This window comes from Papio anubis, chromosome 4 (genome assembly GCF_008728515.1).
Source record: "Papio anubis isolate 15944 chromosome 4, Panubis1.0, whole genome shotgun sequence".
In the NCBI taxonomy this organism is placed as follows: Eukaryota; Metazoa; Chordata; class Mammalia; order Primates; family Cercopithecidae; genus Papio; species Papio anubis.
The window spans coordinates 20,017,489-20,045,109 of NC_044979.1; the positions used below are offsets into that span (position 1 = coordinate 20,017,489).

Genomic DNA, 27,621 nt, shown 5'->3' on the forward strand with positions numbered 1-27,621 from the left:
CAGCCTGCCATCATCCTAGAAGGCACTATGATAAGGAGAACATGACCTTTTTTGTTCCAAATCAACTTTGAATCCAACAGAATACCTGCTACATTGCATGCCTTTAAGCTGGTAAATACTTTTCCTATCTTGGGAAACTAGGACTGTACAGTGTATAGAACAATAATAGCTGTACCCCTGTGTTCTATAGCAGTGGCCACTCTGATGTTCTTTGTAATCTCTGCCCAGTTTATTCCTGAATCTGCCCGGTTCAATGTCTCCACTGGAAACACTCAGGCTGCCGTGGCCACTCTGGAGCACATTGCCAAGATGAACCGCTCAGTCATGCCGGAGGGGAAGCTGGTGGAGCCCGTCCTGGTGAGTGCTGACACCCGAGGTCTTCTCCCATCACCAGTGGCCACTGGGAAATCCCCCAAGTTGTGGAAGGCTGGAGGGAGGGGGGAGCCTTGCTCTCTAGTCCTGTCCTAGAGGCAGGGCCATGGCCAGGAAAGATACGAGGCTACATTCATTTTCACTGTGAGCCATGGGACCCTGGTGAGTTACCTACCTTTATTTTTCTTATCAATAAAATAGGAATATTAACATCCACCTTGCAGAGCTAATCACATGATTTGGCATCATTGTCAATAGATGGAAGATTGTTTTCTTTTTTGTACTGGCCTTGTTTTGTTATGAAGGTTATAAACCTCATTACATGACTTTTTTCATCTCTCTGAAATAGTTTCTATAAGGTAGGTGTTAACCTCCTTGAACATTTGGTGAAATTTGCCTGTAGAGTAGTTTGCCTGATATCTATTTTGAGGGGTTGGAGGATAGCAAGACATTGTTGAGCAGAGAGTTCCTTTTTATTATTATTATTATTTTTTGAGACAGAGTCTGGCTCTTTCCCCCAGGCTGGAGTGCAGTGGCACAATCTTGGCTCACTGTAAGCTCCGCCTCCCAGGTTCACGCCATTCTCCTGCCTCAGCCTCCCATGTAGCTGGGACTACAGGTGCCTGCCACCACGCCCGGCTAATTTTTTGTATTTTTTTAGTAGAGATGGGGTTTCACTGTGTTAGCCAGGATGGTCTCAATCTCCTGACCTCGTGATCCCAGTCACCTCAGCCTCCCAAAGTGCTGGGATTACAGGCATGTCTAAATTGTGGTAAAATATATGTAACATAAAATGTATTATCTTAACAGTTTTTAAATGTATAGTTCAGTGATATTAAGTACATCTGTGCTGTTATGAAACCATAACCACCATCCATCTCCAGAACTCTTCATCTTACAAAGCTGAAATTCTATACTCATTAAACAAACACTTTGTTCCCCCTCCCCTGCCCTCTAAAAACCACCATCCTATTGTTTGTCTCTGTAAAACTGACTATTCTAGATCCCTCACACGTAGTATCATACAGTGTTTGTCTTTTTGTGACTGGTTCATTTCATTTCGCATAATGTCCTTAAGGTTCATCCATGTAGCATACATAGGTCAGAATTTTCTTCCTTGTTAAGGCTGAATACTATTTCATTGTATGGATAGCCCACATTTTGCTTATGTGTTTGTTGATGAACACCTCTACTGTATAGCTGTTGACTGATGCTACTATGAACATGGGTGACCAGATAGCTCTTCAAGGCCTCTTTTTCTTTCTTTCTTTTTTTTTTTTTTTTTGAGATGGAGTCTCACTCTGTTGCTCAGGCTGGAGTGCAGTGGCACAATCTTGGCTCACTGCAACCTCCGACTCCCTGATTCAAGCAATTCTCCTGCCTCAGCCTCCCAAGTAGCTCAGACTACAGGCGCCTGCCACCACGCCCAGCTAATTTTTGTATTTTTTTTTTTTTTTTTTTTTTTTTTTTTTTTGAGACGGAGTCTCGCTGTATCTCAGGCTGGAGTCGCGGTGGCCTTGATCGGCTCACTGCAAGCTCCATGCCTCCTGGAGTTCCATGTTCTCGCCTCAGCCTCGAGTAGCTGGGACTACAGGCGCCATGCACGCCCGGCCTGAATTTTTTGTATTTTTAGTAGAGACAGGGTTTCACCGTGTTAGCCAGGATGTCTCGATCTCCTGACCTCGTGATCCGCCCGTCTCGGCCCTCCCAAAGTATGCTGGGATTACAGGCAGGCCACGGCTGAATTTTGTATTTTTAGTAGAGACGGGGTTTCACCACGTTGACCAGGATGGTCTCGATCTCCTGACCTTGTGATCCATCCGGCGAGGCTGTCTTTTCATTGCATTCTAGCATATGACTGATTTTTGTCCATGCATTAGTCTTATTACTTGAAGTATTTCTTTAGCCTTATATGGCTTTGGACCTTACATTTTTTTGTTGTAGTTGTCTAAACTGAAGTTGTTTTTTTTTTTTTTTTTTAATAATTTCAACTTTTATTTAGTTATGTTTGTGATGGGGTCTCACTCTGTCACCCAGGTTGGAGTGCACTAGTGCTGTCATAGCTCACTGTAGCCTTGACCTCCCAGGCTCAATCCTCCTACCTCAGCCTCCAGAATAGCTAGGACCACAGGTGTGTGCCACCACACCCAGCTAATTTTTAAATTTCTTGTAAACATGAGGTCTTGCTTTGTTGCTCAGGCAACTCCTGGGGTCAAGCGATCCTCCCTCCTGGGCCTCCCAAAGTTAGGGGATTACAGGTGTGAACCACTGTACCCAGCCGACTCTTATTTTAGATTCAGGGGGTGTGTGTGCGGGTTTGTTACCTGGGTCTATTCCCTGATGCTGAGGTTTAGGGTATCATTGAACCTGTCATCCAGGCAGTGAGCATAGTACCCACTAGTTAGATTTTCAGCCCTTGCCCTCTCCCTCCCCACTTTAGTAGTCCGCAGTGTCTATTGCTGTCCTCTTTATGTCCATGAGTACCCAGTGTTGAGCTCCCACTTAAAAGTGAGAACATAGGGTATTTGGCTTTCTGTTACTGCATTAATTTTCTTAAGATAATGGACTCCAGCTGCATCCATGTTGCTGTAAAGGACATAATTTCATTCTTTTTTGTGGCTGCCTTAAACTGCTTAAAAATTTTAAACAGGCTGGGTGCAGTGGTTCGTGCCTGTAATCCCAGCACTTTGGGAGTCCGAGGCAGGTGGATCACCTGAGGTCGGGAGTTTGAGACCAGCCTGACCAACATGGAGAAACCCTGACTCTACTAAAAATTCAAAATTAGCTGGGCATGGTGGCACATGCCTGTAATCCTAGCTACTTGGGAGGCTGAGGCAGGAGAATTGCTTGAACCTGGGAGGCGGTGATTGCGATGAGCCGAGATCGCGCCACTGCACTCCAGTTGGGGCAACAAGAGCGAAACTCTATCTCAAAAATAAATAAATACAAATTTTTTAAAAAAATCATTGTCTTTGAGAATGAAGGGCCTCAAATTCTATTTTCTCTCATGTTAACATATTGAAAGTAGCTTTGGCTAGTATTTTCCATGTGCATTTTTTCAACTCTTTATTTTTAACCTTTCTATACTGCTTTGCTTTAAATGTATTTCTTGAGTCCGGGTGTGAGATAGCTCATGCCTGTAATCCCAGCACTTTGGGAGGGTGAGATGAAAAGATCACTTGAGGCCAAGATTTTGAGACCAGCCTGGGCATTAAAACAAGACCCCTCTTTACGCGCCCCACCCCCTGCAAAAAAAAACAAAGGCCAGACATAGTGGTGTACACCTGTAGTCCCAGCTAACTACTTCAGAGGTTGAGGCAGGAGGATTGCCTGAGCCCGGGAGGTCGAGGCTGCAGTGAGCTATGGAGGCTAGAGTCCAGGATGTCAAGGCTGTAGTGAGCTATGATCGCACTGCTGTCCTGGACCCTGTATTTTAGTAGCCTGGACAACAGAGTGAGACCCTGTCTCAAAAAAAGTATCTCTTGTAAAGCTATAGTTGATTTTTTTTCCCCTTTCTTTTCCTTTCTTTTCTTTTTTTCTTTCTCTCTTTTTTTATTTTTATTTTTGAGAAGGAGTCTCCCTCTGTCGCCCAGGCTGGAGTGCAGTGGCCGGATCTCAGCTCACTGCAAGCTCCGCCTCCCGGATTTACACCATTCTCCTGCCTCAGCCTCCCGAGTAGCTGGGACTATAGGCGCCTGCCACCTCGCCCTGCTAGTTTTTTTTTTTTTGTATTTTTTAGTAGAGACGGGGTTTCACCATATTAGCCAGGATGGTCTCGATCTCCTGACCTTGTGATCCGCCCGTCTCGGCCTCCCAAAGTGCTGGGATTACAGGCTTGAGCCACCACGCTTGGCCAACTTTTTTTTTTTTTTAATAGAGACAGGGTTTCACAATGTTGGCTAGGCTGGTCTTGAACTCCTGATCTCACGTGATCCACCCACCTTAGCCTCCCAAAGTGCTGGGATTACAGGCATGAACCACTGCACCCAGTCGATATTCTGTCTTTTGATAATGAGTTGAACCCACTTACCTCTCCTGGCATATTTGGGCTTCTGTCATTTATTTTTATTTATTTATATATATTTTTGAGACAGAATCTTGCTCTGTTGCCCGGGCTGGAGTGCAGTGATGGGATCTCAGCTCACTGCAACCTCCACCTCCCTGGTTCAAGCAATTCTCCTGCCTCAGACCCCCAAGTAGCTGGGACTACAGGCATGTGCCACCATGCGCAGTTAATTTTTGTATTTTTTTAGTAGAGGTGGGGTTTTGCCATTTTGGCCAGGCTGGTCTTGAACCCCTGACCTCAGGTGATCCACCTGCCTCAGCTTCCCAAAGTGCTGGGATTACAGGTGTGAGCCACTGTGCCTGGCATGTTATTTATTTTGTATTTCTTATGTGTGTGCACAGTTTCAGGAAAATATTTTTTTCTTCTGAATCATGTCTTTCCTTTTCTCCTTGACTAACTTCTATTAGATTGAGTTTGCCTTTCCCTCCCCTGTACTTCCTTTTATTGACTTGGAATTAATGTACTTTCTTTTATTCTAGAGGTAGCCCTTAACTATTGAAGACACTCCTTTACAATATTTAATATTATTTGCTACCTTTATCTGGTAACTAGTTTTTTTCTTTCTCCTCTCTCATTTATATGGCTTTGGACCTTAAATTCTTTTTTTTTTTTCTTTAAACTGAACTGAAGTTTATTTTGTTTTTTTTGTAATTTCAACTCTTATTTTAGCTATTTTTTGTGATGGGGTCTCACTCTGTTACCCAGGTGGGAGTGCGGTGGTGCAATCATAGTTCACTGCAATCTTGACCTCCCAAGCTAGACAATACAAGGACATTAAATATGATCTTGCCAATTACCGTTTTCCAAATCTTGTTTGCCCAGGATTTCAGTTACACTTTGTTCATAAGTTTTTCTAAATTGTCATGATTTTGGAGCCAGTATTTATTTAGATTTATTAACATTTTTATTGATTTTTGCAGTTTTTATTCCTAAGGAGTTTTTTGCATCTCCTTTCTGTGGTGTTAATTCGGTTTTATTCTTTTTTTTTTTTTTTTTTTTTTTGAGGTGGAGTCTCACTCTGCTGCCCAGGCTAGAGCACAGCGGCGCCATCTCGGCTCACTGAAACCTTCCCTTCCTGGGTCCAAGCGATTCTCCTGCTTTAGCCCCTCAAGTAGCTGGGATTACAGGCATGCGCCACCACGCCCACCTAATTTTTGTATTTTAGTAGAGATGGGGTTTCACCATGTTGGCCAGGCTGGTCTCGAATTCCTGACCTCAAGTAATCCACCTGCATTGGCCTCGCAAAGTGCTGGGATTACAGGTGTGAGCCACAATACCCAGCCAATTTGTTTTATTTTTTGTTTATTTTATGTTTTATTTTTTGAGATGGAAGCTTGCTCTCTCACCCAGGCTGGAATGCAGTGGCGCAGTCTCAACTTACTGCAACCTCCACCTCCCAGGTTCAAGTGATTCTCCTGCCTCAGCCTCCTGAGTAGCTGGGATTACAGGTGTCCGCCACCACGCCTGGCTAGTTTTTGTATTTTTAGTAGAGATACCATTTCACCATGTTGGCCAGGTTGGCCTCGAACTCCTGACCTCAAGTGATCTGCCTGCCTTGGCCTCCCAAAGTGCTGGAATTACAGGCTTCAGCCACTGTGTCCAGCTGATTTGGTTTTATTCTTAATATTGAAATGTTAGATCTCTGTGAGTTTAATTGGGTACAAGAAACATGGTACAGATTTAGCTTTGTTATAACCACATGACTAACCAGTTGCTCTGGGGGGTGTGTATGTGTGTATATATATACGTATATATTATATACACACACACACATATATATACATATATATACACACACATATACATATACATATATTTATATATATATTTGAGATAGAGTCTCGCTTTGTCACCTGGGCTGGCGTGCAGTAGAGTGATCTCAGCTCACTGCAACCTCTGCCTCCTGAGTTCAAGTGTTTCTCATGCTTCAGCCTCCCGAGTACCTGGGATTACAGGTGTGCATCACCACACCTAATTTTTGTATTTTTAGTAGAGATGGGGTTTCACCATGTTGGCCAGGCTCATCTCGAATTCCTGGCTTCAAGTGATACACCCACCTCAACTTCCACCACCACGCCCAGCCCATGATGTGTATTTTTTGAATAATCCATTCATTATATATTTGAATCTGTTTTTGAATAATCTGTTCTAATAATAGATTTGTAGATTCAAGTATATATGGGGATTTATTATATGATAAAGAGCATTTCAAGTTGTTGAGGAAAGGATAGACAGGTCTGATATGATGATGTTTTAACTATAGTATTTTATAATATACTTTTCATTTCTGATAGGGTCAATTCCCCTGGTCAAACATCTTTTTCAGTATTTTTTCAGGCCTATTTTTCTAGAAAAATTTTGGAGCCACTTTATTCAGATCTACTCCCACCTTCCCCTCAAAATAAATAAATAAATTAAATTAAATTAAATAGGCTGGGCGTGGTGGCTCAAGCCTGTAATCCCAGCACTTTGGGAGGCCGAGACGGGCAGATCACGAGGAGATTGAGACCATCCTGGCTAACACAGTGAAACCCTGTCTCTACTAAAAAAATACAAAAAACTAGCCGGGTGAGGTGGCGAGCGCCTGTAGTCCCAGCTACTCTGGAGGCTGAGGCAGGAGAATGGCGTAAACCCAGGAGGCGGAGCTTGCAGTGAGCTGGGATCTGGCCACTGCACTCCAGCCTGGGCGACAGAGCGAGACTCTGTCTCAAAAATAAATAAATAAATAAATAAATAAAATAAAATAAAATCTGGCTGGGTGTGGTGGCTCACACCTGTAATCCCAGTACTTTGGGAGGCTGAGGCGGGTGGGTCACCTGAGGCCAAGAGTTCGAGACCAGCCTGGCCAACATGATGAAACCCTGTCTTTACTAAAAATACAAAAACTAGCCAGGCTTGGTAGCAGATGCCTGTAATCCCAGCTACTTGAGAGGCTGAGGCACAAGAATCGCTTGAACCCGGGAGGTAGAGGTTGCAGTGAGCCGAGATTACGCCACTGCACTCCCGCCTGGGCAACACCATGAAACTGTGTCTCATAAATAAATAAATAAATAAATAAATCCTATGAGAGCTTGAGATTTTGTTGACATTATAGGCTAATAATGTAGTGAGAATCAGTATCTTTATAATACTGAGTATTCTTGTCCTGCTGTAAGTGTATTTCCCCATTTATTTCTTTTTATTTTTCTCAGCAACATTTTGTAACTAATGTCAGTACTGCACATTGCTTATAGAAATGTATTCCTATCCACTTTGTTTTAAAAAATTATTTTATAGATGAAATTTTAAAAATTATTTTTCGGCCAGGCACGGTGGCTCACGCCTGTAATCCCAGCACTTTGGGAGGCCAAGGAGGGCAAATCACGAGGTCAGGAGTTTGAGACCAGCCTAGCCAACATGATGAAACCCCATTTCTACTAAAAATACAAAAAATTAGCTGGGCGTAGTGGTGCGTGCCTGTAGTCTCAGCTACTCCCAGCTACTCAGGAGGCTGAGGCAGGAGAATCGCTTGCATCTGGGAGGTGGAGGTTGCAGTGAGCTGAGATCGCACCACTGCACTCCAGCCCTGGTGACAGAGTGAGACTCTGTTTCAAAAAATAAAATTTTTTTTCTATCAGATTCATCACTTTTATTTTCTGTGTTGTATGGCTCACTTTTGTGGTGGTTCTCTGAAATATTTTTATAGCTTTATAACTCTCTTAACAGCAGTTGCCAATTTCTTGATTGCTAAATGGCATCCATTTTGATAGAATTCCTTGTGAATTGGTTGAAGAAGCCATTTCCCTGGAGAACAGCAAGAAGCATTTTTAACATAAGTATCGGGCACATTTGGGTATGCATGTGACCTAAACTAACTGCAAGACTTCACCATCTCCATGTGTTCATCCCTGGTTCCTGCGTACATCCAGCTCCCTACCTTTCTCTCTCCATAGGACATTTATTCTTGGAGTTGACAAGCGTATAAATCTCATATTTATCAAGTTGAAAACAAAACTCCTGGCCGGGCGTGGTGGTTCACACCTGTAATCCCATTCCTTTGGGAGGCTGGGTCAGGAGGATTGCTTGAGGCCAGAAGTTCGAGACCAGTCTGGGCAATATGGTGCAACCCTACCCCCACCTCTATTCAAAAAGCAAAAGAAAAGTAAAATAAAGCAGAACTCCTCATTTTCCTCCTCCAACCAGCTTTGTTTTCCCCTTTTGAGTCTTTTCATTGTGGCAAAATATACATAACAAAAAATTTACCACATTAACTTTTTTTTTTTTTTTCTGAGATGGTTTTGCTCTTGTCGTCCAGGCCGGAGTGCAATGGTGCAATCTTGGCTCACTGCAACCACTGCTTCCTGGGTTCAAGTGATTCTCCTGCCTCAGCCTCCCAAGTAGCTGGGATTACAGGCATGCGCCACCACACCCGTCTAATTTTGTATTTTTAGTAGAGACGGGGTTTCTCCATGTTGGTTAGGCTGGTCTCAAACTCCCGACCTCAGGTGATCCACCTGCCTTGGCCTCCCAAAGTGCCACCATGCCTCTGGCTAATTTTTTCATTTTTATTTACTTGTTTTTTTAAAAGACAGGGTCTTGTTCTGTCATCCAAGCTGGAGTGCAGTGGCGTGACCTTGGCGCATTGCAGCCTCAACCTGCTGAGCTCAAGTGATCCTCTTGCCTCTGCCTCCTGAATAGCTGGGACTATAGGTGCACACCACCACACCTGGCTAATTTTTTTTTTTTTTTTTTTTAATTATTTTGTTGCAAAAGGGTCTCACTGGCCCAGGCTGGTCTTAAATTTCTGGCCCCAACTGATCCTCCCACCTTGGCCTCCCAAAGTGCTGGAATTACAGACATGAGCTACCGTGCCTGGCTTTAATTTTCTTATTTTTTAATAGAGATGAGGTCTTGCTATGTTGCTTAGGCTGGTCTCAAATCCTGGCCTCAAGCAGTCCTCTCATCTCTGCCTCCCAAAGTGCTGGGATAATAGGTATGAGCCACCGCACCAGACCCCCAGATTTTGATAGGATGAGGAAGGACAGGATCCAAGGATACTAGACATCTGGTAGAATGAGATGGCATCAACGCCAAGGCAGGGAATGAATGCATGACAGGGAGACCAGGAGGCACAGAGAAAAGCTGCTGGTGCACAACCTTGCTGGGGCAGGCAGGACCATGGGAAAGGCTCTTCTGCCCTCAGCTCATGCTCTGTGTCTGAGATGGGTCCATACCAGCAGTGCTACCCACGCCCTGAATCTTTGCATTCTCAGGATCCTGTAGCCACCATGGGACAAGTGATGTCTGAGTGTCCTACACACAGGCAAGAGGTGGGCTGCCCTGGGTGTTCCTGATTGGTTGCCGAGGACATCACTGATGACAAAAGTCTTGAATCCCACTACCATCTGGCCTGCATTTTAAGAGTGAGGTGGTGTGTGCTCTATAGTAATGCAAATAGCATGAGCATTCAGTATGCCAAATCTTCCCCATATTCATCATTGTATTTTGGTAAGGTATTCTCACTTGCTTCTGTGGAGTGTTGCCCCCGTTATTATATGTATCTCAAAACCTATTATAATCCTGGAGCAGTGTGTCTGTTTGTTTTGCATTGCTGTAAAGGAATACCTGAGACTGGGTGACTGTTAAAAGAGGTTTATTTGGCTCATGGTTCTGCAGACTGTATAAGCATGGCACCAGCCTCTGCAGGGCTTCTGGTGAGGCCTCAGGAAGCCTCTACTCACGACAGAAAGTGAACAGGGAGCAGGCACGTTACATGGTGAGAGAGGGAGCAAGAGAGGTGCGAGGCTCCTTTAAACCAGCTGTCCGGTAGAGTGAGAACTCACTCATTCCTGCAGGGAGAGCACCAAGCCCTTCATGAGGGATCCGCCCCCATGACCAAAATACCTCCCATAAGGCTCCACCCCCGACACTGGGGATCACAGTTCAACTTGAGACTTGGAGGGGACAAATAACCAAACCATATTAAACAAGAAACCCCAATTTTCTTCCAAAGGATTCAGAATGATTCCATCATACTAGTTTATTTTTAAATATTGGAAATACACTCTCATGGGTTTGGAGTTCAGAAAGCTACTATTACAGCGTCAGCTCCCTTCTTCCTTCCTACTGAGATACTGACAATCACCTCTTACCCAGCAAAGCAGGGTGGGAGGATGAACTAGTTGCTAGGCAACTATGATTAAAAGAAGGAAGCTATTATGGTTTATAGAGACTGGAACATAATCTTTAGGTGGCTGTAAAATTCTGATTGTCAATAGTGTAAACAATAAAAATAGTTGCAAAAAGAAAAAATTTAGCAGAGATAATTAACTCAAAACCACGGATAGCTGTAAGATTATAAGATAGCTGAGTACAACTGTTTTTGGCATGTGCTTTGTGAACTGAATGCAGTAGTTGGAACTCTAAGACTGAAGAGCACTGAGGTCAGAAATAAGTTATCTCTCCTCTTTCCTCCTCCTTTTTCCTCCCTCCGCCATCCTCCCTCCACAATCCCCTATCTCCCATCTTCCCTGCACATTCTCTATTCTTCCTTTCCACCCCTGGCTCCTCTGTCTGGCCTCCTCCCTCCACATCCTACTTCCTCTGCTTTTCCTCTCCTACCTCACCTCTCCCTCCACCTTCTCCATCCCCCATTCTTCACCTTCCCTCTTCCATCCTTCTGTCCCCGCTTCCTCCTCCTCTCCACTTTTCTTAAGCCTTCAGCTTTCGGCCTCCATCCGTCATGCCCATTAAGTGATCTTCTTCACAGTCATCTGTTTTTTTTTGAGATGGAGTCTTGCTCTTGTCACCCAGGCTGGAAGGCAGTGGCGTGATCCTGGTTCACTGCAACCTCCACCTCCCGTGTTCAAGCGATTCTCCTGCCCCAGCCTCCCGAGCAGCTGGGATTACAGGTGCATGCCATCACACCTGGCTAAATTTTTTGTATTTTTAGTAGAGATGGGGTTTTACCATGTTGGCCAGGCTGGTCTTGAACCCCTGACTTCAGGTGATCTACCTGTCTTGGCCTCCCAAAGTGCTGGGATCACAGGCGTGAACCACCGCGTCCGGCCCTCCACAGTCACCTCTTGAGCAAGGCCCAGAGCTACTGGCAGTAGACCCTGCCTTTGGTCTGGTCACAATCTTACAATCTGGTTAATGAAATGAGCATCACATATGAAGGAATAAATAACAGAGCCCAGATGCTTAGAACCAGGTGGGATGTAGGTGTGTGTGTGTGATCAGAGCAGAAGGGACTGAGCCATGGCAGTCTGAGCCTCTTCCGGGGATAAATGGGACGTAAACAACACTAAAAGGAGAGTGAACCTGCCAGGCATGGTGGCTCATGCCTGTAATCTAAGCACGTTGGGAAGCCAAAGCAGGTGGATCACCTGAAGTCAGGAGTTCAACACCAGCCTGGGCAACATGGTAAAACCCCATCTCTACTAAAATTACAAAAATTAGCTGCGCGATTTTGTGCACACCTGTAGTCCCAGCTACTCGGGAAACCGAAGCACAAGAATTGCTTGAACTTGGGAGGCGGAGGTTGCAGTGAGCCAAGATCACGCCACTGCACTCCAGCCCAGGTGACAGAGTGAGACTCCTCAAAGAAAAAAAAAAGGAAAAAAGCCTTTGGGGAGGGGAGAGGGCACTGCAGGCCCCAGGAGATGTGTGCTGAGACTAGATGCGGGAATGTGCAACGGGCCTTGGTCAGATTGGGAAGAGTAGTGGAAGCATAAGGGGAGGTGGGGATGGTTAATGTGTGCCAGAAAAAATAGAATAAGACTTACTATTTGATAGCAAAACAGTGAGTATAGTTAATAATAATTGTACATTTTGGAATAACTTGAGGTACATAATTGGGTTGTTTGTAACTTGAAGGATAGATGCTTGAGGGGATGGGTACCCCATTTTCCATGATGTGCTTATTTCATGAGCTGTATCGAAACAGCTCATGTACCCCATAAATAGACATACCTACTATGTGCCCCACAAAAATTAAAAATTAACCATTGGAGCAAAAGGCCTCTAAGTTACCTTCAAACTCTAACTTTCTGTGATAACAAAATCTGGGGCACCCAAGGACCACATTCCCGGTGTCTCTAGAAAGAGCCTGTAATCCCAGGTCTCTTTCTGAGAAAAGACCTGTTGGTTTTCAATGGCGTGCCCTCATCTGAAGCATTCCTAGCTTTACATAAAAATCGATTACTGTGCCATCAGGTAACTCTTCCTTGTTTTTTTTTTTTTTTTTCTTTTTTTGAGACGGAGTTTCACTCTTGTTGCCCAAGCTGGAGTGCAATGGCGTGATCTCGGCTCTCTGCTACCTCCGCCTCCTGGGTTCAAGCGATTCTCCTGCCTCAGCCTCCCAAGTAGCTGGGCTTACAGGCATGTTCCACCAAGCCCGGCTAATTTTTGTCTTTTTAGTAGAGACAGGCTTTTGCTATGTTGGGCAGGCTGGTCTCGAGCTCCCGACCTCAGGTGATCCACCTGCCTTGGCCTCCCAAAGTGCTAGGATTACAGGCGTGAGCCACCACACCCAGCCCTTGTTTTTATCCAAAGGTTACTTGTTTTTATCCAAAGGTATTGAATAGGTACTATGGACAAGAACTTTTGCTAACTACACCCCTTAGAGACAGAAAAAGAAATTAGGCATTCTGTCCTTTTTCAACTTGATGCCGTTGTTTTCTTAACAAGTCTCATATTCTTTTTTTAATATAAGAGTTTTCCTTTTAATGCTAATTTTAGAAGAATCTCTCATCAGTTTCACAGTTACTTTGCATGTGTCCTCCTACCCTCCCCACCCCCGCACCAGTGCTGGTGAGCAGAAGAAGAGCAAAAGGTTAGGATCTTAAGTTCAGTGAACTTTAGTAATTGTCAGTGATAAGAAAAAGCCAAAAGACAGATCTGGCTGAGACAGATGTGTTTAGAGCAATTATCTTTGGGTTTGTGTCAGCTGTACTCATAGGAGCTGAGTGGTTATCCCAGGCCACCATGCTCCAATATGATTCTCATCTTCTGTGATCGAAAACAGTGGAAACTTTCGTTCATCCTTAACCTGCTGAGTATATTCTGTCTCCCTCTTTTCATTATTACCCCAGGAAAAAAGAGGAAGATTTGCAGACCTATTGGATGCTAAATATTTACGGACCACGTTACAGATCTGGGTCATATGGTAAGAGTGTAATTATTTCAAAACTAGTTTTAAATAGAGGCATTGGGAGGAAACCTATTTAAGTAAATCTATGTGAGTGCCACTGGGGAGAAAAACATAAGACCAACTCCAAATATTACAAAGACAAGCAATGTCTCGTCATTCTACAAACACCACTACCACTAAATAAGTAAATACATACATAGACAGATAGAGGAAAAATCCCTAATTGTCTTCAACCAATTTAAAAATTTTTCTTATGAGCATATGAGCTCACTTCCTAACTTTTGCAGCCTGGTCTTTTTCCTCACCACATGACAGAAACTTGTCCTTTGAAGTCACCAATCATCAAGTCCAATGGCACAGACTCTTGTGGTACCCTCTGTGTTTCATTTCTCTGCAGCATGACCTTGAGTAAGCAAAGATTTTCTAAACAGGATGAAAACATGCTAACTCTAAAGGAAAAGATTGATGAGTTTTAATACATTAAATTAGGAACTTAGGAACAGTGTCAAGATATCATGAAGAAGGCTGGGTGTGGTAGCTCACGCCTGTAATCCCAGCACTTTGGGAGACTGAGATGGGCAGATCACCTGAGATCAGGAGTTCGAGACCAGCCTGGCCAACATGGAGAAACCCTGTTTCCACTAAAAATGCAAAAAAATTAGCTGGGTGTGGTGGTGGGTGCCTGTAATCCCAGCTACTTGGGAGGCCGAGGCAAGAGAATCGCTTGAACCCAGGAGGTGGAAGTTGCAGTGAGCCAAGATTGTGCCACTGCACTCGAGCCTGGGTGACAGAATGAAACTTTGCCTCAAAAAAAAAAAAAAAAAAATCATGAAGAGCCTGAAAGGTAAGCCATCCATGGGAAGAAGAAATTTGCAATGTATATTTCCAGCAAATTATATATATATACACACACACGTGTGCGCACACACACATATATATAAAATATGCTATATATTAGACATATAATTTTTTTTAACAGGAAAAAATAGACAACTCAGTTTATTTAAGTTTTTAAAAATTTTTTAAGTTTTAAAATTTATTTTATTTTGCTTTTGTAGAATGGGTCTTGCTTTGTTGCCCAGGCTGGTCTGAAACTCCTGGCCTCAAGCAATCTTCCTGCCTTAACCTCCCAAAGTGCCGGGATGACAGGCATGAGCCACCATGCCCGTCCAACAGCCCAATTTAGAAATACGCAAGAGACTTGAACAGGCACTTCACCAAAAACGTATACCAGATAAACACATCAAAGCATGCTCAACCTTAAAGTCGCCAGGGAAATGCAAATTAAAACCCAACAAGATACCATTACAAATCCGCCAGTCCAAGAGAATGGCTAAAATGAAAAACTGACAATACCAAGGGTTGAGAAGGAGGCAAAGTAACTGGAATTTTCTTTTTCTTTCTTTTTTTTTCTTTTTGAGACGGAGTCTCGCTGTTTCCCAGGTTGGAGTGCAGTGGCGCGATCTCGGCTCACTGCAAACTCCGCCTCCTGGGTTCATGCCATTCTCCTGCCTCAGCCTCTGGAGTAGCTGTGACTACAGGCGCCCGCCACCATACCTGGCTTATTTTTTGTATTTTTAGTAGAGACAGGGTTTCACTGTGTTAGCCAGGATGGTCTCGATCTCCTGACCTCGTGATCCACCCACCTCAGCCTCCCAAAGTCCTGGGATTACAGGTGTGAGCCACCGCACCCGGCTGTAACTGGAATTTTCATACACAGCTGACTGGAGTTCAAATTAGTACAGCCACTTTGAAAAACTGGAGGTCTCTATTACAGCTGGAAGTATGTGTATACTATGGCCCAGCAATTCCGCTCCTAGGTTTACACCCAACAGGCATGTGTACATCAGTATGATGTGTAAGAGATACTTCCACAGATGCTCTGTGTAGCATCTGACCTGACTGTCTGCTCTCTTTGCTTTCCACATGCTGCACGTTCCACTTGGTATCCCCTCCCCACTCATCCTTCAGGTCTGGTCTCAGCGTTTGCTAGTGACATTCTTTTCTCACTTCCAGGCTCGGAATCTCTTTTGCCTACTATGGGGTTATCCTGGCCAGTGCTGAGCTGCTGGAGCGGGACCTGGTCTGTGGTTCAAAGGCAGACTCTGAGGTGGTGGTGACTGGGGGCGACTCAGGGGAGAGCCAGAGCCCCTGCTACTGCCACATGTTTGCACCCTCTGACTATCGGACCATGATCATCAGCACCATCGGTGAAATTGCTCGTAAGTGTCCCTCTGCATGTCGTGTCTCTGTCTTGGGTGGTGTATGTGCACTTGAGTCTTAGCTGAGAGAAGTGTGATGCTGTGATGCTGTGATGCTGCTCCTGCCTAGCAGAACTGAGTAAGTCACAAAGTAGTGCTGAAAAATCTCCAATTTGGATTGGTGTTGGCAAGAGAAGTCTGGAGGAGTAGAGCTTTGAAGTGCTGTATTCTATCAATTGTAAGGTGTTTTTTTTGCCCTTACATTTTAACATCTCTGAAATTGGAATGTGGCTTACAATGGCTTGTTAGATTGCAATTGACAGCATTATTTCTATTTTAGTAGACATAAAATGATGGTACTTAAAAATCAATGGCTGAATGTTAAATTGAGCCGATGAAAAAAAATCAAAGGCACCTTGAATTTGATGAAAACATATAAAACACTTAAAATATAGGCCTGGCAAGCTGGCAATCTACAATAGACCTGCATGATATGATAAATATCCTGGGCACCAGTGCTTATAATTCCTGGACCCACGTGGGTAAAGTATATGTAAAAAGTCTTGAAATTGATGACAATGTGACTGGATTTTGGCTGGAATACTCATGAGGTTTGGATGATGTTGCTTCTTTCTGAAACGACAAGAATGAATCGATGCCAGTGTTGCAATATGCCACTTGCCTTCCAAGGTTCCAGAAATTATCTTTACTGTTTGCTTTCTAGTGAATCCTTTAAATATCCTGGGCATCAATTTCCTGGGAAGACGGCTGAGCCTTTCCATTACCATGGGATGCACGGCTTTATTCTTCCTTCTCCTCAACATTTGCACTTCAAGGTATTTTCTGGTTAGTTGCTTCAGGTTTTTTGCAGTGGTTCCTAAATGGAGTCTCCTGACCCATGGTGTTCAGTAGTTTCAGGGACAAGTCTCTTTCACCCAGGAGAGTGGAGAATGGGCTGCTTGTTTGACTAGAATGGTCTTGCCTGTTCCCTATTACCCCCTTCCCTCTTCCTACAGACCCCATCTTCCTCCAGCTGTCACAGGATTATGGGTGCCAATGATGGTGTACTCACTTTACCTACCAAAACATTGAGGATCGTTATGTAATGCTTCCTGGAGAATCGGGGCTCTGGTTGTTTATCACATTATTTGAACCAGTGCCAAGAAAGTTTAGTAATACAAACAGTGTGCTTATTTGAGCCTTCTGCTCATTTCACTCTTAATTTGCAGTCCTGGAGTGACCTGAGCTCTGATATGTATCATTTATTCTACAAGTTCTCTGCACTGTTTTCCAGGGGATGGTAGCAGCAGGTGTGCTAATTTTTTTTTTTATTCTTTGAGACAGAGTCTCTCACCTTGTCACCCAGGCTGGAATGCAGTAATGCGATCTCCGCTCATTGCAGCCTCTAACTCCTGGGCTCAAGCCATCCTCCTGCCTCAGCTTCTTGAGTAGCTAGGATTACAGGCACACACCACCATGCTGGGTCAATTAAAAAAAAAATTTGGTGGCTCATACCAGTAATCCCAGAACTTTGGGAGGCTGAGGCGGGTAGATCACTTGAGCCCAGGAGTTCAAGATCAGCTTGGACAACATGGCAAAACCCCATCTCTACAAAAAATACAAAAATTAGCTGAGTGTGGTTGTTGATGCCTGTAGTCCCAGCTACCCAAGAGGCTGAGGTGGGAGGATCACTTGAGCCTGAGAGGCTGAGGCTGCAGTGAGCCATGATTGTGCCACTGCACCCCAGGTTGGGTAACAGAGCCAGACTCTGTCTTAAAAAAAAAAAAAAAAAAAAAAAGTCTTACTATGTTGCTGAGGCTAGTCTTGAACTCCTGGCCTCAAGTGATCTAGCTCTCTCGGCCTCCCAAAGTGCAGGGATTACAGGTGTGAACCACCGTGCCCAGCAGGTGTGCTAATGTGAGGGGCCAGGCTGAATGGCAGCACTGGGGAAGGGAGAGGGCAGCGGGGAGTAAGATTGGAAGGAGGTTTGCTTAAGGACCCCACAATCAGGCCAGCTGAGAAGCAGTACCTCCCTCGGTTTCTGAGTTATCTGTGGGTGTGTCTTATCATCCACAGTGCACTTGGAACTGGGCCACGGGAGGTGGTCCTCCATGCTGCCTTTTATAATTTCTCTCCACTTCCTGTTTCGTAGTGCCGGCCTGATTGGCTTCCTCTTCATGCTGAGGGCCCTGGTAGCTGCAAACTTCAACACTATCTACATTTACACAGCTGAGGTGAGTTTTCATGCAGGGCTTCCTTACAACAGGGTATCTAAGGTGAGCTACTTAGGGTGTCCATCCAAAGGTAATGCATCCCTGGTTTCTGTTGACTTTTGATGATTTTCTAAAAACAATCTGTTAAAAAGACACCAGAAGTTTATTTGGTGTGAATTTCCCCTTCCCCGTTCAGTCTATTGAAAGCCAATCTCTGGAAGACAGGATCTTCTTCCTTTCTTTAAATAGCTTGCATGGAAAAACCACCTCCTTGCCCTAGCACTAGGCTTCCAGAAGTAATAGGTAGCAACACGTTACTGTCAAATGTAGAATTTCCTTTCTCTCTTTTTGAAATTAGAATACATTTTTCACTTTTATTCTTTTGGAAGATCCTTTTCCCTCTGTCTGTTATTTGCTGCATGTAGCTTACATTTGAATATAATCTTGATTTATTCTGTATTAATTTATTGAATTAATACATCTATGTGCAAGGTACTGCCTGAGGTAGCTGGAGTTTTCCTCATAAACCTCCCACTTTAAAGAACCTATATTCCTAGAAATGAAACAATATTTGAATAGGGAACTTAACAGTATTTTAACTGGTTTTGTCATTCATTGAGCTACAGGAAACAGTGCTTTAGACACTGATACAGCTGCCTTCAGCTTCATGGCAGGAAATGGGGAAGTCTATTGCGATGAAAGATTTGGCATGTCAAAAACCATTAAACCCGCAGAGAAAAGTACTTTTTATCCCACACAGAGATAAAAATAGAAAGCTATGAGATGTTCGAGTTATACATAATACTTCATTTAGTTCCAGGAACAAAATCTAAAGTTGACTTATAGACAGGTACAAAAAAATCAATCCTCTTTTGCAATCCGGAACTCATTGTTCAGTATAAGTTTTACTACAAATAAGAAGGGTATTATGATACCCAAGACACTTTAAAATGATTGGAGTATTGATAACCATAAAGGTTGGTTCCAGGCTGGGCGCAGTGGCTCATGCCTGCAATCCCTGAATTTGGGAGGCTGAGGTGGGATAATCACTTGAAGCCAGGAGTTCAAGACCAGCCTGGCAAGGAAACCAAAACCCCATCTCCACAAAAATTAAAAATAGCCAGGGGTGGGGGCATGCACCTGTAATTGTAGCTACTTAGGAAAGGGAGGCTGAGGCAGGAGGATTGCTTGAGCCCAGGAGTTGGAGGCCGCAGTGAGTTCTGATAGCACCACTGTACTCCAGCCTGGGCAGCAAAGTTAGACCCTGCCTCTAAATTAAAAAAAAAAAAAAAAGTTTGGTTCTAGGACTATCAAATAGAGAGTTTAAAAGCATAATATATGAGGAAAATCTCAGCTATATCCATTTTGTATTCCAATTTCATGTTGACTTGATATATCAAGATGACTTTTTGTTTTAAAGGCTTTTATCTTGAAAACATGATGTCTGGGGTTAAAGGTATTGACATATTCCACAGGTCTGTACTCTTCTTGAGCTGTGATAGCTTAGGAATGAATATGATTTGAACTCACGCATATTCACAGAGGGCATCAAATGGAGAACGAGGCAGATCCACCTACTCCAAAAATGACCCTACAGTAAATTGGTTGAAGAAATTAGATCCCAAAGAGTTTTGGTGAATTTTGAAGTCTTCATCAGTATATCATATTAAAAGGAGATGAAAGAAGCCAAAATAAAAGAATTATGGGCTGACAGGACAACTGGATTAAGTATCAGTTCTATTAAAAAGGGCTAACTTGAAGATCTTTTGACGATAAATTTTACTCCAGCTCTGTAGTGGAACAAAGGTGAACTTGATGGACAGTGGAGGGAATTGCAACATGAAATTCCTAGAATAAAAATTAATTGGCTGGGTGCGGTGGCTCACGCCTATAATCCCAGCACTTTAGGAGGCTGAAACAGGTGGATCACTTGACATCAGGAGTTTGAGACCAGCTTGGCCAATGTGGTGAAACCCCATCTCTATTAAAAATGCAAAAATTATCCAGGCATGGTGGCGGGTGCCTGTAATCCCAGCTACTTGGGTGGCTGAGGCAGGAGAATTGTGTGAACCTGGGAGGCAAAGGCTGCAGTGAGTCGAAATCACACCACTGCACTCCAGCCTGGTGACAGACTCAGTCTCAAAAAGAAAAAAAAAAAAAATTATTGACTTTATGTAATTTTGCATAGTTAAGAAAATAAGTTTGCATAATTAAAAACAAAAACAAATCTAAAGTTATTTTGTAAATTTATAAACCAAAAAAACTATGAGTAACATGGTGTACTTCTAGAATAGCGTTTGAGATGGACAGTCAAACATATTTTGGAATTTGCTCATTTTGAGGGTCATTCCTAAGTATTTTATTTATTTATTTATTTGAGACCGAGTCTCGCTCTGTTGCCCAGGCTGGAGTGCAGTGGTGCGATCTCGGCTCACTGCAAGCTCCACATCCCAGGTTCACACCATTCTCCTGCCTCAGCCTCCCGAGTAGCTGGGACTACAGGCGCCCACCACCACACCTGGCTAATTTTTTGTATTTTCAGTAGAGACAGGGTTTCACTGTGTTAGCCAGGATGGTCTTTCTTGATCTCCTGACCTCATTATCCGCCCGCCTCGGCCTCCCAAAGTGCTGGGATTACAGGCATGAGCCACCACACACGGCCAGTATTTTATTTTTTATATTGTTTTTCAAAAAAGATGTATAACTAAAAATGATAGTTTTCTGTTATTCCATCTTCCAGGTGACTCACAATGTGAACAAAAGACTTTGTCAGTATTACAGCAAAGAAGCCATCACCTGAATTCATTATTTTCAGTCATAGCAACCTCATTTTTCAGAAAATAAGAAAGCTCTGCATAAAGATATTCCACCCCCAGACCTTCTCCTGTAAATATAGCAGTGTCCTGTGAGGCGGAAAGCATCTTGCTTTTTGCATTTGACAGATGGTGGCAAAGATGTGGGCAACTAAAGGGGGCTACATGCTTTGCCTTAGAGAGTTGATAAACCTGTTTTGTCAGTATTTTATAGCACTAAGAACATGTTCCAACATTTTGAGAAACCATTCTTTCCTAGAAAGTATTCTCCCTACAATTCTATTTATTCAATAAGACTTGCTGACTTATTAAACTTCTGGTTCCTTTAAGAATTCTGAATCAATGAAAAACCAATTAGATTTTACTATAAATATGAACAAGTTTCAGCAAGAAAGTAGAATATGGCTGGGCATGGTGGCTCATACCTGTAATCCCAGCACTTTGGGAGGCTGAGGCAGGAAGATCGCTTGAGCCCAGGATTTTGATACCAGTCTAGGCAACATAGCGAGACATTGTCTCTATAAAATAAAAATTTAATAAAATGTTAAAAAGGGCTGGGCATGGTGGCTCACGCCTGTAATCCCAACCCTTTGGGAGGCTGAGGCTGGCAGATCACCTAAGGTCAGGAGTTCGAGACCAGCCTGGCCAACATGGAGAGACCCCCCCACCCCCACCAACTAAAAATACAAAAATTTGCCAGGCTCAGTGGTGCACGCCTGTAATCCCAGCTACTTGGGAGGCTGAGGCAGGTGAATCGCTTGAACCCAGAAGGTGGATGTTGCAGTGAGCCAAAATTGCACTATTGTGCTCCAGCCTGGGTGACAGAGTGATGAGACGAGGGCGGGGGAGGGAGGGAGGGAGGGAGGAAGGAAGGAAGGAAGGAAGGAAGGAAGGAAGGAAGGAAGGAAGGAAAGTAGGAAGGAAATGCTGTAAGATTCTGCAACAGCAAAGAGGCTAGGGAATTTAACAAGAACACAGGGGCCAGGTACGGTGGCTCATGCCTCTAATCCCAGCACTTTGGGAGGTTGAGGTGGGAGGAATGCTGAGTCCAGATATTCAAGACCAGTGCGGCCAACATAGTAAGATCCCATCTCTAATTTTAAAAAAGAAAAGAAGTAAAAATAAGAGCACAGGGAATGGTGTGGCAAGTACCTGGCCCTCTGGTTAATTATCTTAGCTGTATTTGTATTGAAGACTTCATCGGATCTTTGAGGAGTATTTTCTTCCCATTCAGTAGAATCACTTTTATGTATTTATAGTTCTGAAGTGGCGCTCTTCTGTCTGATTCCAGAGCTTGTCTTTCTAAAATTATATTTGGAATATTCAGTGAAACACATTTTTGGAATTTGCTCATTTAAAGGATAATTTTGAAGTCTTTATTTTTTGCTGATATTGTCCCAAAAATTCAAAGTTGTGTACCTGAGAAAATGAACACCTTCCGCTCCATATTCTGTAACTGTGTTTGGTACTGGATGCATTCGAAAGCCTGACCTGGGGAGGAAAGGGGAGGAGGAGGGCTCGGGGAAGGACGGACATTATCTGACTGGTACTTTCTATGCCTCTCCCTGCAGGTCTACCCCACCACTATGCGTGCTTTGGGGATGGGAATCAGCGGCTCCCTGTGTCGCATTGGTGCAATGGTGGCGCCATTTATATCCCAGGTACGGCTGAGGACTCTGTAGTGGGAGAGAGTCTGAGAGGGGTGGGGAAAGAGGAACCCCAGGGCCCTTCAGATTAAAGGCAGAACGGAGGATTTCTGTGGACTTCATGAGTTTTTCCGAGGTGCCATTTTCCTGCTGTTTGGTGGATTTAGGTAGAAAGAGGCTAAATCTGCTACCAGGCTTTCAGGCTTCCAGTCAGTAGTATGCATTGCATTGCATTCAGGGTTTGCTCCATTTTAAAATGGGGGGAAGATGGAAAACAATGGTCAAAACGAGGAGCCTGGGCAGTTGAATGACAGTGGGCTCTAACCCTGAGTTAGAATGGTTGTCTGGTCCGTTGTCCAGGTGGCAACTGTGAAACAGAGCCAGAGAGTGCGGGCAGGTTCAGCTGAGGTGCAGGGAGGTGGTACTGGGGCACAGGTGAGCCAGGCTTAGGCTGGGATAAAATCCCAAGGTGACGTGGAGCCATGGATGGAGCCTTGTTTCAGAAGAAACAACAGAGGCAGGTATGGCGACCCTTGGGGTCGTGGTTCCTCAGAGGGCTGTGGAGCTTGCTGCTTTGCACATGTCAGTCCTTTTTTTTTTTTTTTTTTTTTTTTTTGGCTGCAAAAAACAGAAATCCAGCCTGGGCGCGGTGGCTCATGCCTGTAATCTCAGCACTTTCGGAGGCCAAGGTGGGTGGATCACCTGAGGTCAGGAGTTCCAGTCTGGGCAACATGGTGAAACCCTATCTCTACTAAAAATACAAAAATTAGCTGGGCATGGTGGTGCTCGCCTGTAGTCCCAGCTACTCAGGAGGCTGAGGCACAAGAATCACTGGAACCCGGGAGGTAGAGGTTTCAGTGAGCCGAGGTTGCGTCACTGCACGCTAGGCTGGGCGAGAGTGAGACTCTATCTCAAAAACAAAAAACAAACAAAAAAAAACACCAGAAATCCACGTGTCCTGGCTGTAGCAAAAAAGGGCAAGAATGAGTCCGAGCCCGGTCTGGGAGTAGGGGCACTGACAGGGGCCCAGGCTCTGTCCTCTTTCTCTGTCTAGTGCCTGTGGTCACTCGTTTCCACCTAAGCATGCAGGCTTTCCTTATTCCTGAGAACCAGGGTGCTGTGCTTGCCGCTGCCTATGGCAGCTCCACAAATCCCAGACACACATCCTTCGCTCTGGCCTCCGGAAGACGCTGATTAGTTCTCTCTGAATCCCGAGACAGAGACCCCCACTGGTCCAGGTCTTGCCAGTTGTCCATGCTTCAGCTAACTCAGTTGTGGCCCACAGTCCGGGTTACATATAAACGCAGCTGGCAGAGGCGAAATTGCAGAGAACGGGAGTTGGGATGGGCTGAGTAGACTTTAACGTGTATTTCCTACCATTTAACACAAGGATTTTGCTACCACGAATTTTTAAAAACTATCTTGGGAATGTTTTCCTCACCTGTCTTTTTCACTTTTTCTTTTTTTTTAACATCTGAGAAACCAAGCTAATCCCCACCTGTCTTAAAGAAAAATTGGGATGCCTTTTGTCTGGTGCTTTTGCTTTTCAAAATTCCTCAGTACTTCATCATTTATCAGAAAAGAACCTAGTGATGAAAAAAAGTTGTCCTATGTTTTTTTTTTTCCCAGAGACAGGGTCTCGCTTTATTGCCCAGGCTGGAGTGTAGTGGCACAGTCATGGCTCACTGCAGCCTCAATCCCCCTAGGCCAAAGGGATCCTCCCACCTGAGCCTCCCCAGTAGCTGGGACTACAGGCATGCACCACCACGCCTGTTTATTTATTTATTTTTAGAGATGGAGTCTCACTGTGTGGCTCAGGCTGGTCTCCAACTCCTGGGTTTAGGCCGTCTTCCTGCCTTGTCCTTCCAAAGTGCTAGGATTACAGGTGTGAGCCACTGCGCCCTGCCGGGAGTAAAACATTAACCCTATTTCTGGATGACTGAACTGAGGCATAGTTCATTTTCCAAGCTTTCATTAGGAATTGAGTTCTTGACCACCTGGAATGTTTTCCCTGGGCATTTGTGGGCATTTGTCCCAGAGGCTACGCCGCTGTTGGTGGGTTTGTGGGTTAGGAAAGAACCCAACTGGAACTAGGTCTCCTGGGGCCATAAGGCCCTGCTCTGCTTGGCAGCCTGTAGCCCACCTGGATTCTCAACTCCTTGTCATTCTCAGTTATCTTTCTCTGCTACTCTGCTACCCTCCCCTCATTTATTTTCATTTTTCTTTTCTTTTCTTTTCTTTTCTTTTCTTTTCCCATCTTTCTTTCTTTTCTCCTTCCTTCTGTGCTCTCGCTGTCACCCAGGCTTGAGTGCCGTGGTATGATCTTGGCTCACTGCAACCTCCACCTCCTGGGTTCAAGCAATTGTCCTGTCTCAGGCTCCTGAGTAGCTGGGATTACAGGCACCCACCACCACTCTTGGCTAATTTTTTGTATTTTTAGTAGAGAAGGGATTTTGCCACATTGGCCAGGCTGGTCTCAAACTCCTGACCTCAGGTGATCCACCTGCCTCAGCCTCCCAAAGTGCTGGTATTACAGGTGTGAGCCACTGCGCCCAGCCTGCTACCCTCATTTCTAAAGTGGAGATAAAGAATAGCACCCATGACAGAGTTTTGCTCTAAGGATGAAATGAGATGAATAAATGTAAAGCAATTAACCCAATATTTGACATATAGTAAGCACTCGGTAAATGTTAGCTCATATGATCATGATGCTCAATAACGGTCAAGGTGAAATGCTGTTCCAATGGATACTTCTCAATCATTTAATTTTGGAAAGTATTGTTACATCAATCTCTGTGCAATCGACATGCTCTGCTTTCCTTAACAGGTTTAGATTGGGGAGGTTTCGAATCCGGGAAGCTTTGTGCCAGCTGCTAGGATATTTGCCTCAGTTTAGGATGGGGTGAGCTACTCTTAAGTAGACGGTAGGGTTTGGTGTCACTTTCATGAGTTAATTAGTCACTTCCCTTAAGGGTAGTTCTCAAACTTTAGTGCTTCTCAGAATTACTAGGGTAACTTGATAACAGATCCTTGGATTCCACTCCCAGATGCCGATTCTGTAGATGGGGATCAGTTACCTACTTCCACTCCCCTCCCCCGCTTAAAGATAAGGTCTTACTCTGTCACCCAGGCTGGAGTACAGTGGTACAGTCGAGGGCTCACTACAGCCTCAACTTCCTGGGTTCAAGCAATCCTCCCACCTCAGCCCCACAAGTAGCTGGGAATACAGGCATGTGCCACCATGCCTGGCTAATTTTTTTTTTAATTTTAGTAGGGATGAGGTCTCACTATGTTGCTCAGGCTGGCCTTGAACTCCTGAGCTCAAGATCCTCCCCCCTTGGCCTTTCAAAGTGCTGGGATTACAGGTGTGAGCCACTGAGCCCGGCCTCAGTTATTTATATTTTTAAGTATCCCCAGCAAATCTGATGCAGCTGATGGTGGACCACCCTCTGGGAGGCACTGCTATCAATAGGGAGGACTGGGAGATTAGTCCTTCCTTTCACTTAATTCTTCCCCTTATTCTTCCACTTTTTCTCTTTTTTCCTTCTTCTTGCTGCCCCTTCTTATTTTTTTATTTTTTTGCCTAAAACAAGCTGTTAAATCAGTTAAACTAAAATGATTACATTTTAATCAGTAATATGTTTACACATTCTAATGACTATAAGGTTAATACAAAAGTCTCTTTTAAAACGAATGTTTCAGACTGGGTGCAATAACTCACACCTGTAATACCAGCACTTTGGGAGGCCAAAGTGGGCAGATCACATGAGGCCAGGAGTTCGAGACCAGCCTGGTCAACATGGTGAAACCCCATCTCTGCTAAAAATATAAGAATTTGGCTGGGCATGGTGGCGGGCACCTGTAATCCCAGCTAGTTGGGAGGCTGAGGCATGAGAATCTCTTGAACCTAGGAGACGGAGGTTGCACTGAGCCAAGATTGTGACACTGCACTCCAGCCTGGATGACAAAGTGAGACTCTGTCTCAAAATAAGTAAATAAATAAATAAATAAACAAACAAACAAACAAACTAGTTAATTGAGTGTTTCAGCCAGGCATGATGGCATGCACCTATAGTCCCAGCTACTCAGGGGGCTGAGGCATGAGAATTGGTTGAGCCTGGGAGTTCGAGGCTGTGATGAGCTATGTTTGCATCACTGCACTCTAGCCTGGACAACAGAGCAAGACTCTTTCATAAATAAACAAATTAATTAATAATAATTCACCCACCCAGAAACTTTAAATAAAACATTTTAAGATATTTAGTTGTTAGAAACTAATGATAGTAAAAAATAATAGTAGTCATGAGTATGTAGTCCAAGAAAATAATAAAGGAAAATTTTGCTACAAAAGTATTAAAGATTCAGGGCCAGGTGTGGTGACCCACACCTGTAATCCCAGCACTTTGGGCGGCTGAGGCGGACAGATCACCTGAGGTCAGGAGTTCGAGACCAGCCTGACCAACATGGAGAAACCCCGTCTCTGCTAAAAATATAAAATTAGCCGGGTTTGGTGGCGCGTGCCTGTAATCCCAGCTACTCGGGAGGCTGAGGCAGGAGCATCACTTGAACCTGGGAGGCAGAGGTTGAGGTGAGTCGAGATCACGCCATTGCACTCCAGCCTGGGCAACAAGAGTGAAACTCCATCTCAAAACAAAACAAAACAAAAAAGTATTAAAGATTCACTGAAATACAGAAGGGACCAGTGCAAGGCCTCTGCCAATAGGTCAGGGACTGCCTCCCCACTTATTCTGAGGAACTTCAGGAGATCAGTCACTTTAGCCCTAGCTGGGTGTCTTAGTTCAGGCTGCTATAGCATGTACCACAGACTGGGTGGCTTATAAAAGCAGAAACATATTTCTCATAGTTCTGGAGGCTTGAAGTTCAAGATCGGGCACCCATATGTTTGGGTTCTAGTGAGGGCTCTCTTCTCGGCTTGGAGACAGCTACCTTCTTGTGTCCTCCCATCCAGAAAGAGGGGAAAGAGTTTTTTCTGGTCTCTTTTATTTTTATTTTGTTTAAAAAAATTTTTCCTTTCTTAAACTGGGTGGTACATCTGTGATCTCATTTTTTTTCCTCCCCCAGACAGAGTCTTGCTCTGTCCCCCAGGCTGGAGTGCAGTGGCGTGATCTCGGCTCACTGCAACCTCCGCCTCCCAGGTTCAAGCAGTTCTCCTGCCT

General features: G+C 44.3%; 1 protein-coding gene and 1 non-coding gene across 10 annotated transcripts in view; both read left to right on the forward strand.

Moving 5' to 3' along the window:
- The window catches only part of SVOPL (SVOP like), a 75,377-nt gene that overhangs the window by 24,301 nt on the left and 23,455 nt on the right, over positions 1 to 27,621 (forward strand). For 8 of the 9 annotated variants that reach the window (XR_645474.4, XM_031665133.1, XM_009203943.3 and 5 more), the window contains 6 exons: positions 229 to 357; positions 13,513 to 13,586; positions 15,588 to 15,793; positions 16,497 to 16,608; positions 17,925 to 18,006; positions 22,370 to 22,459. Coding sequence is in view for 7 of the 9 variants with exons in the window: in XM_031665133.1 (XP_031520993.1) it covers positions 229 to 357; positions 13,513 to 13,586; positions 15,588 to 15,793; positions 16,497 to 16,608; positions 17,925 to 18,006; positions 22,370 to 22,459 (693 nt within the window). In the remaining 2 variants the exon portion in view is untranslated. Of the gene's footprint in view, positions 1 to 228; positions 358 to 13,512; positions 13,587 to 15,587; positions 15,794 to 16,496; positions 16,619 to 17,924; positions 18,007 to 22,369; positions 22,460 to 27,621 lie in introns of all 9 variants that reach the window. The other variant, XR_001901254.2, reaches the window with a different exon arrangement.
- LOC116274787 lies at positions 18,786 to 18,913 on the forward strand. Its single transcript, XR_004183561.1, has one exon. It is a non-coding gene; the product is annotated as a small nucleolar RNA SNORA40 (small nucleolar RNA).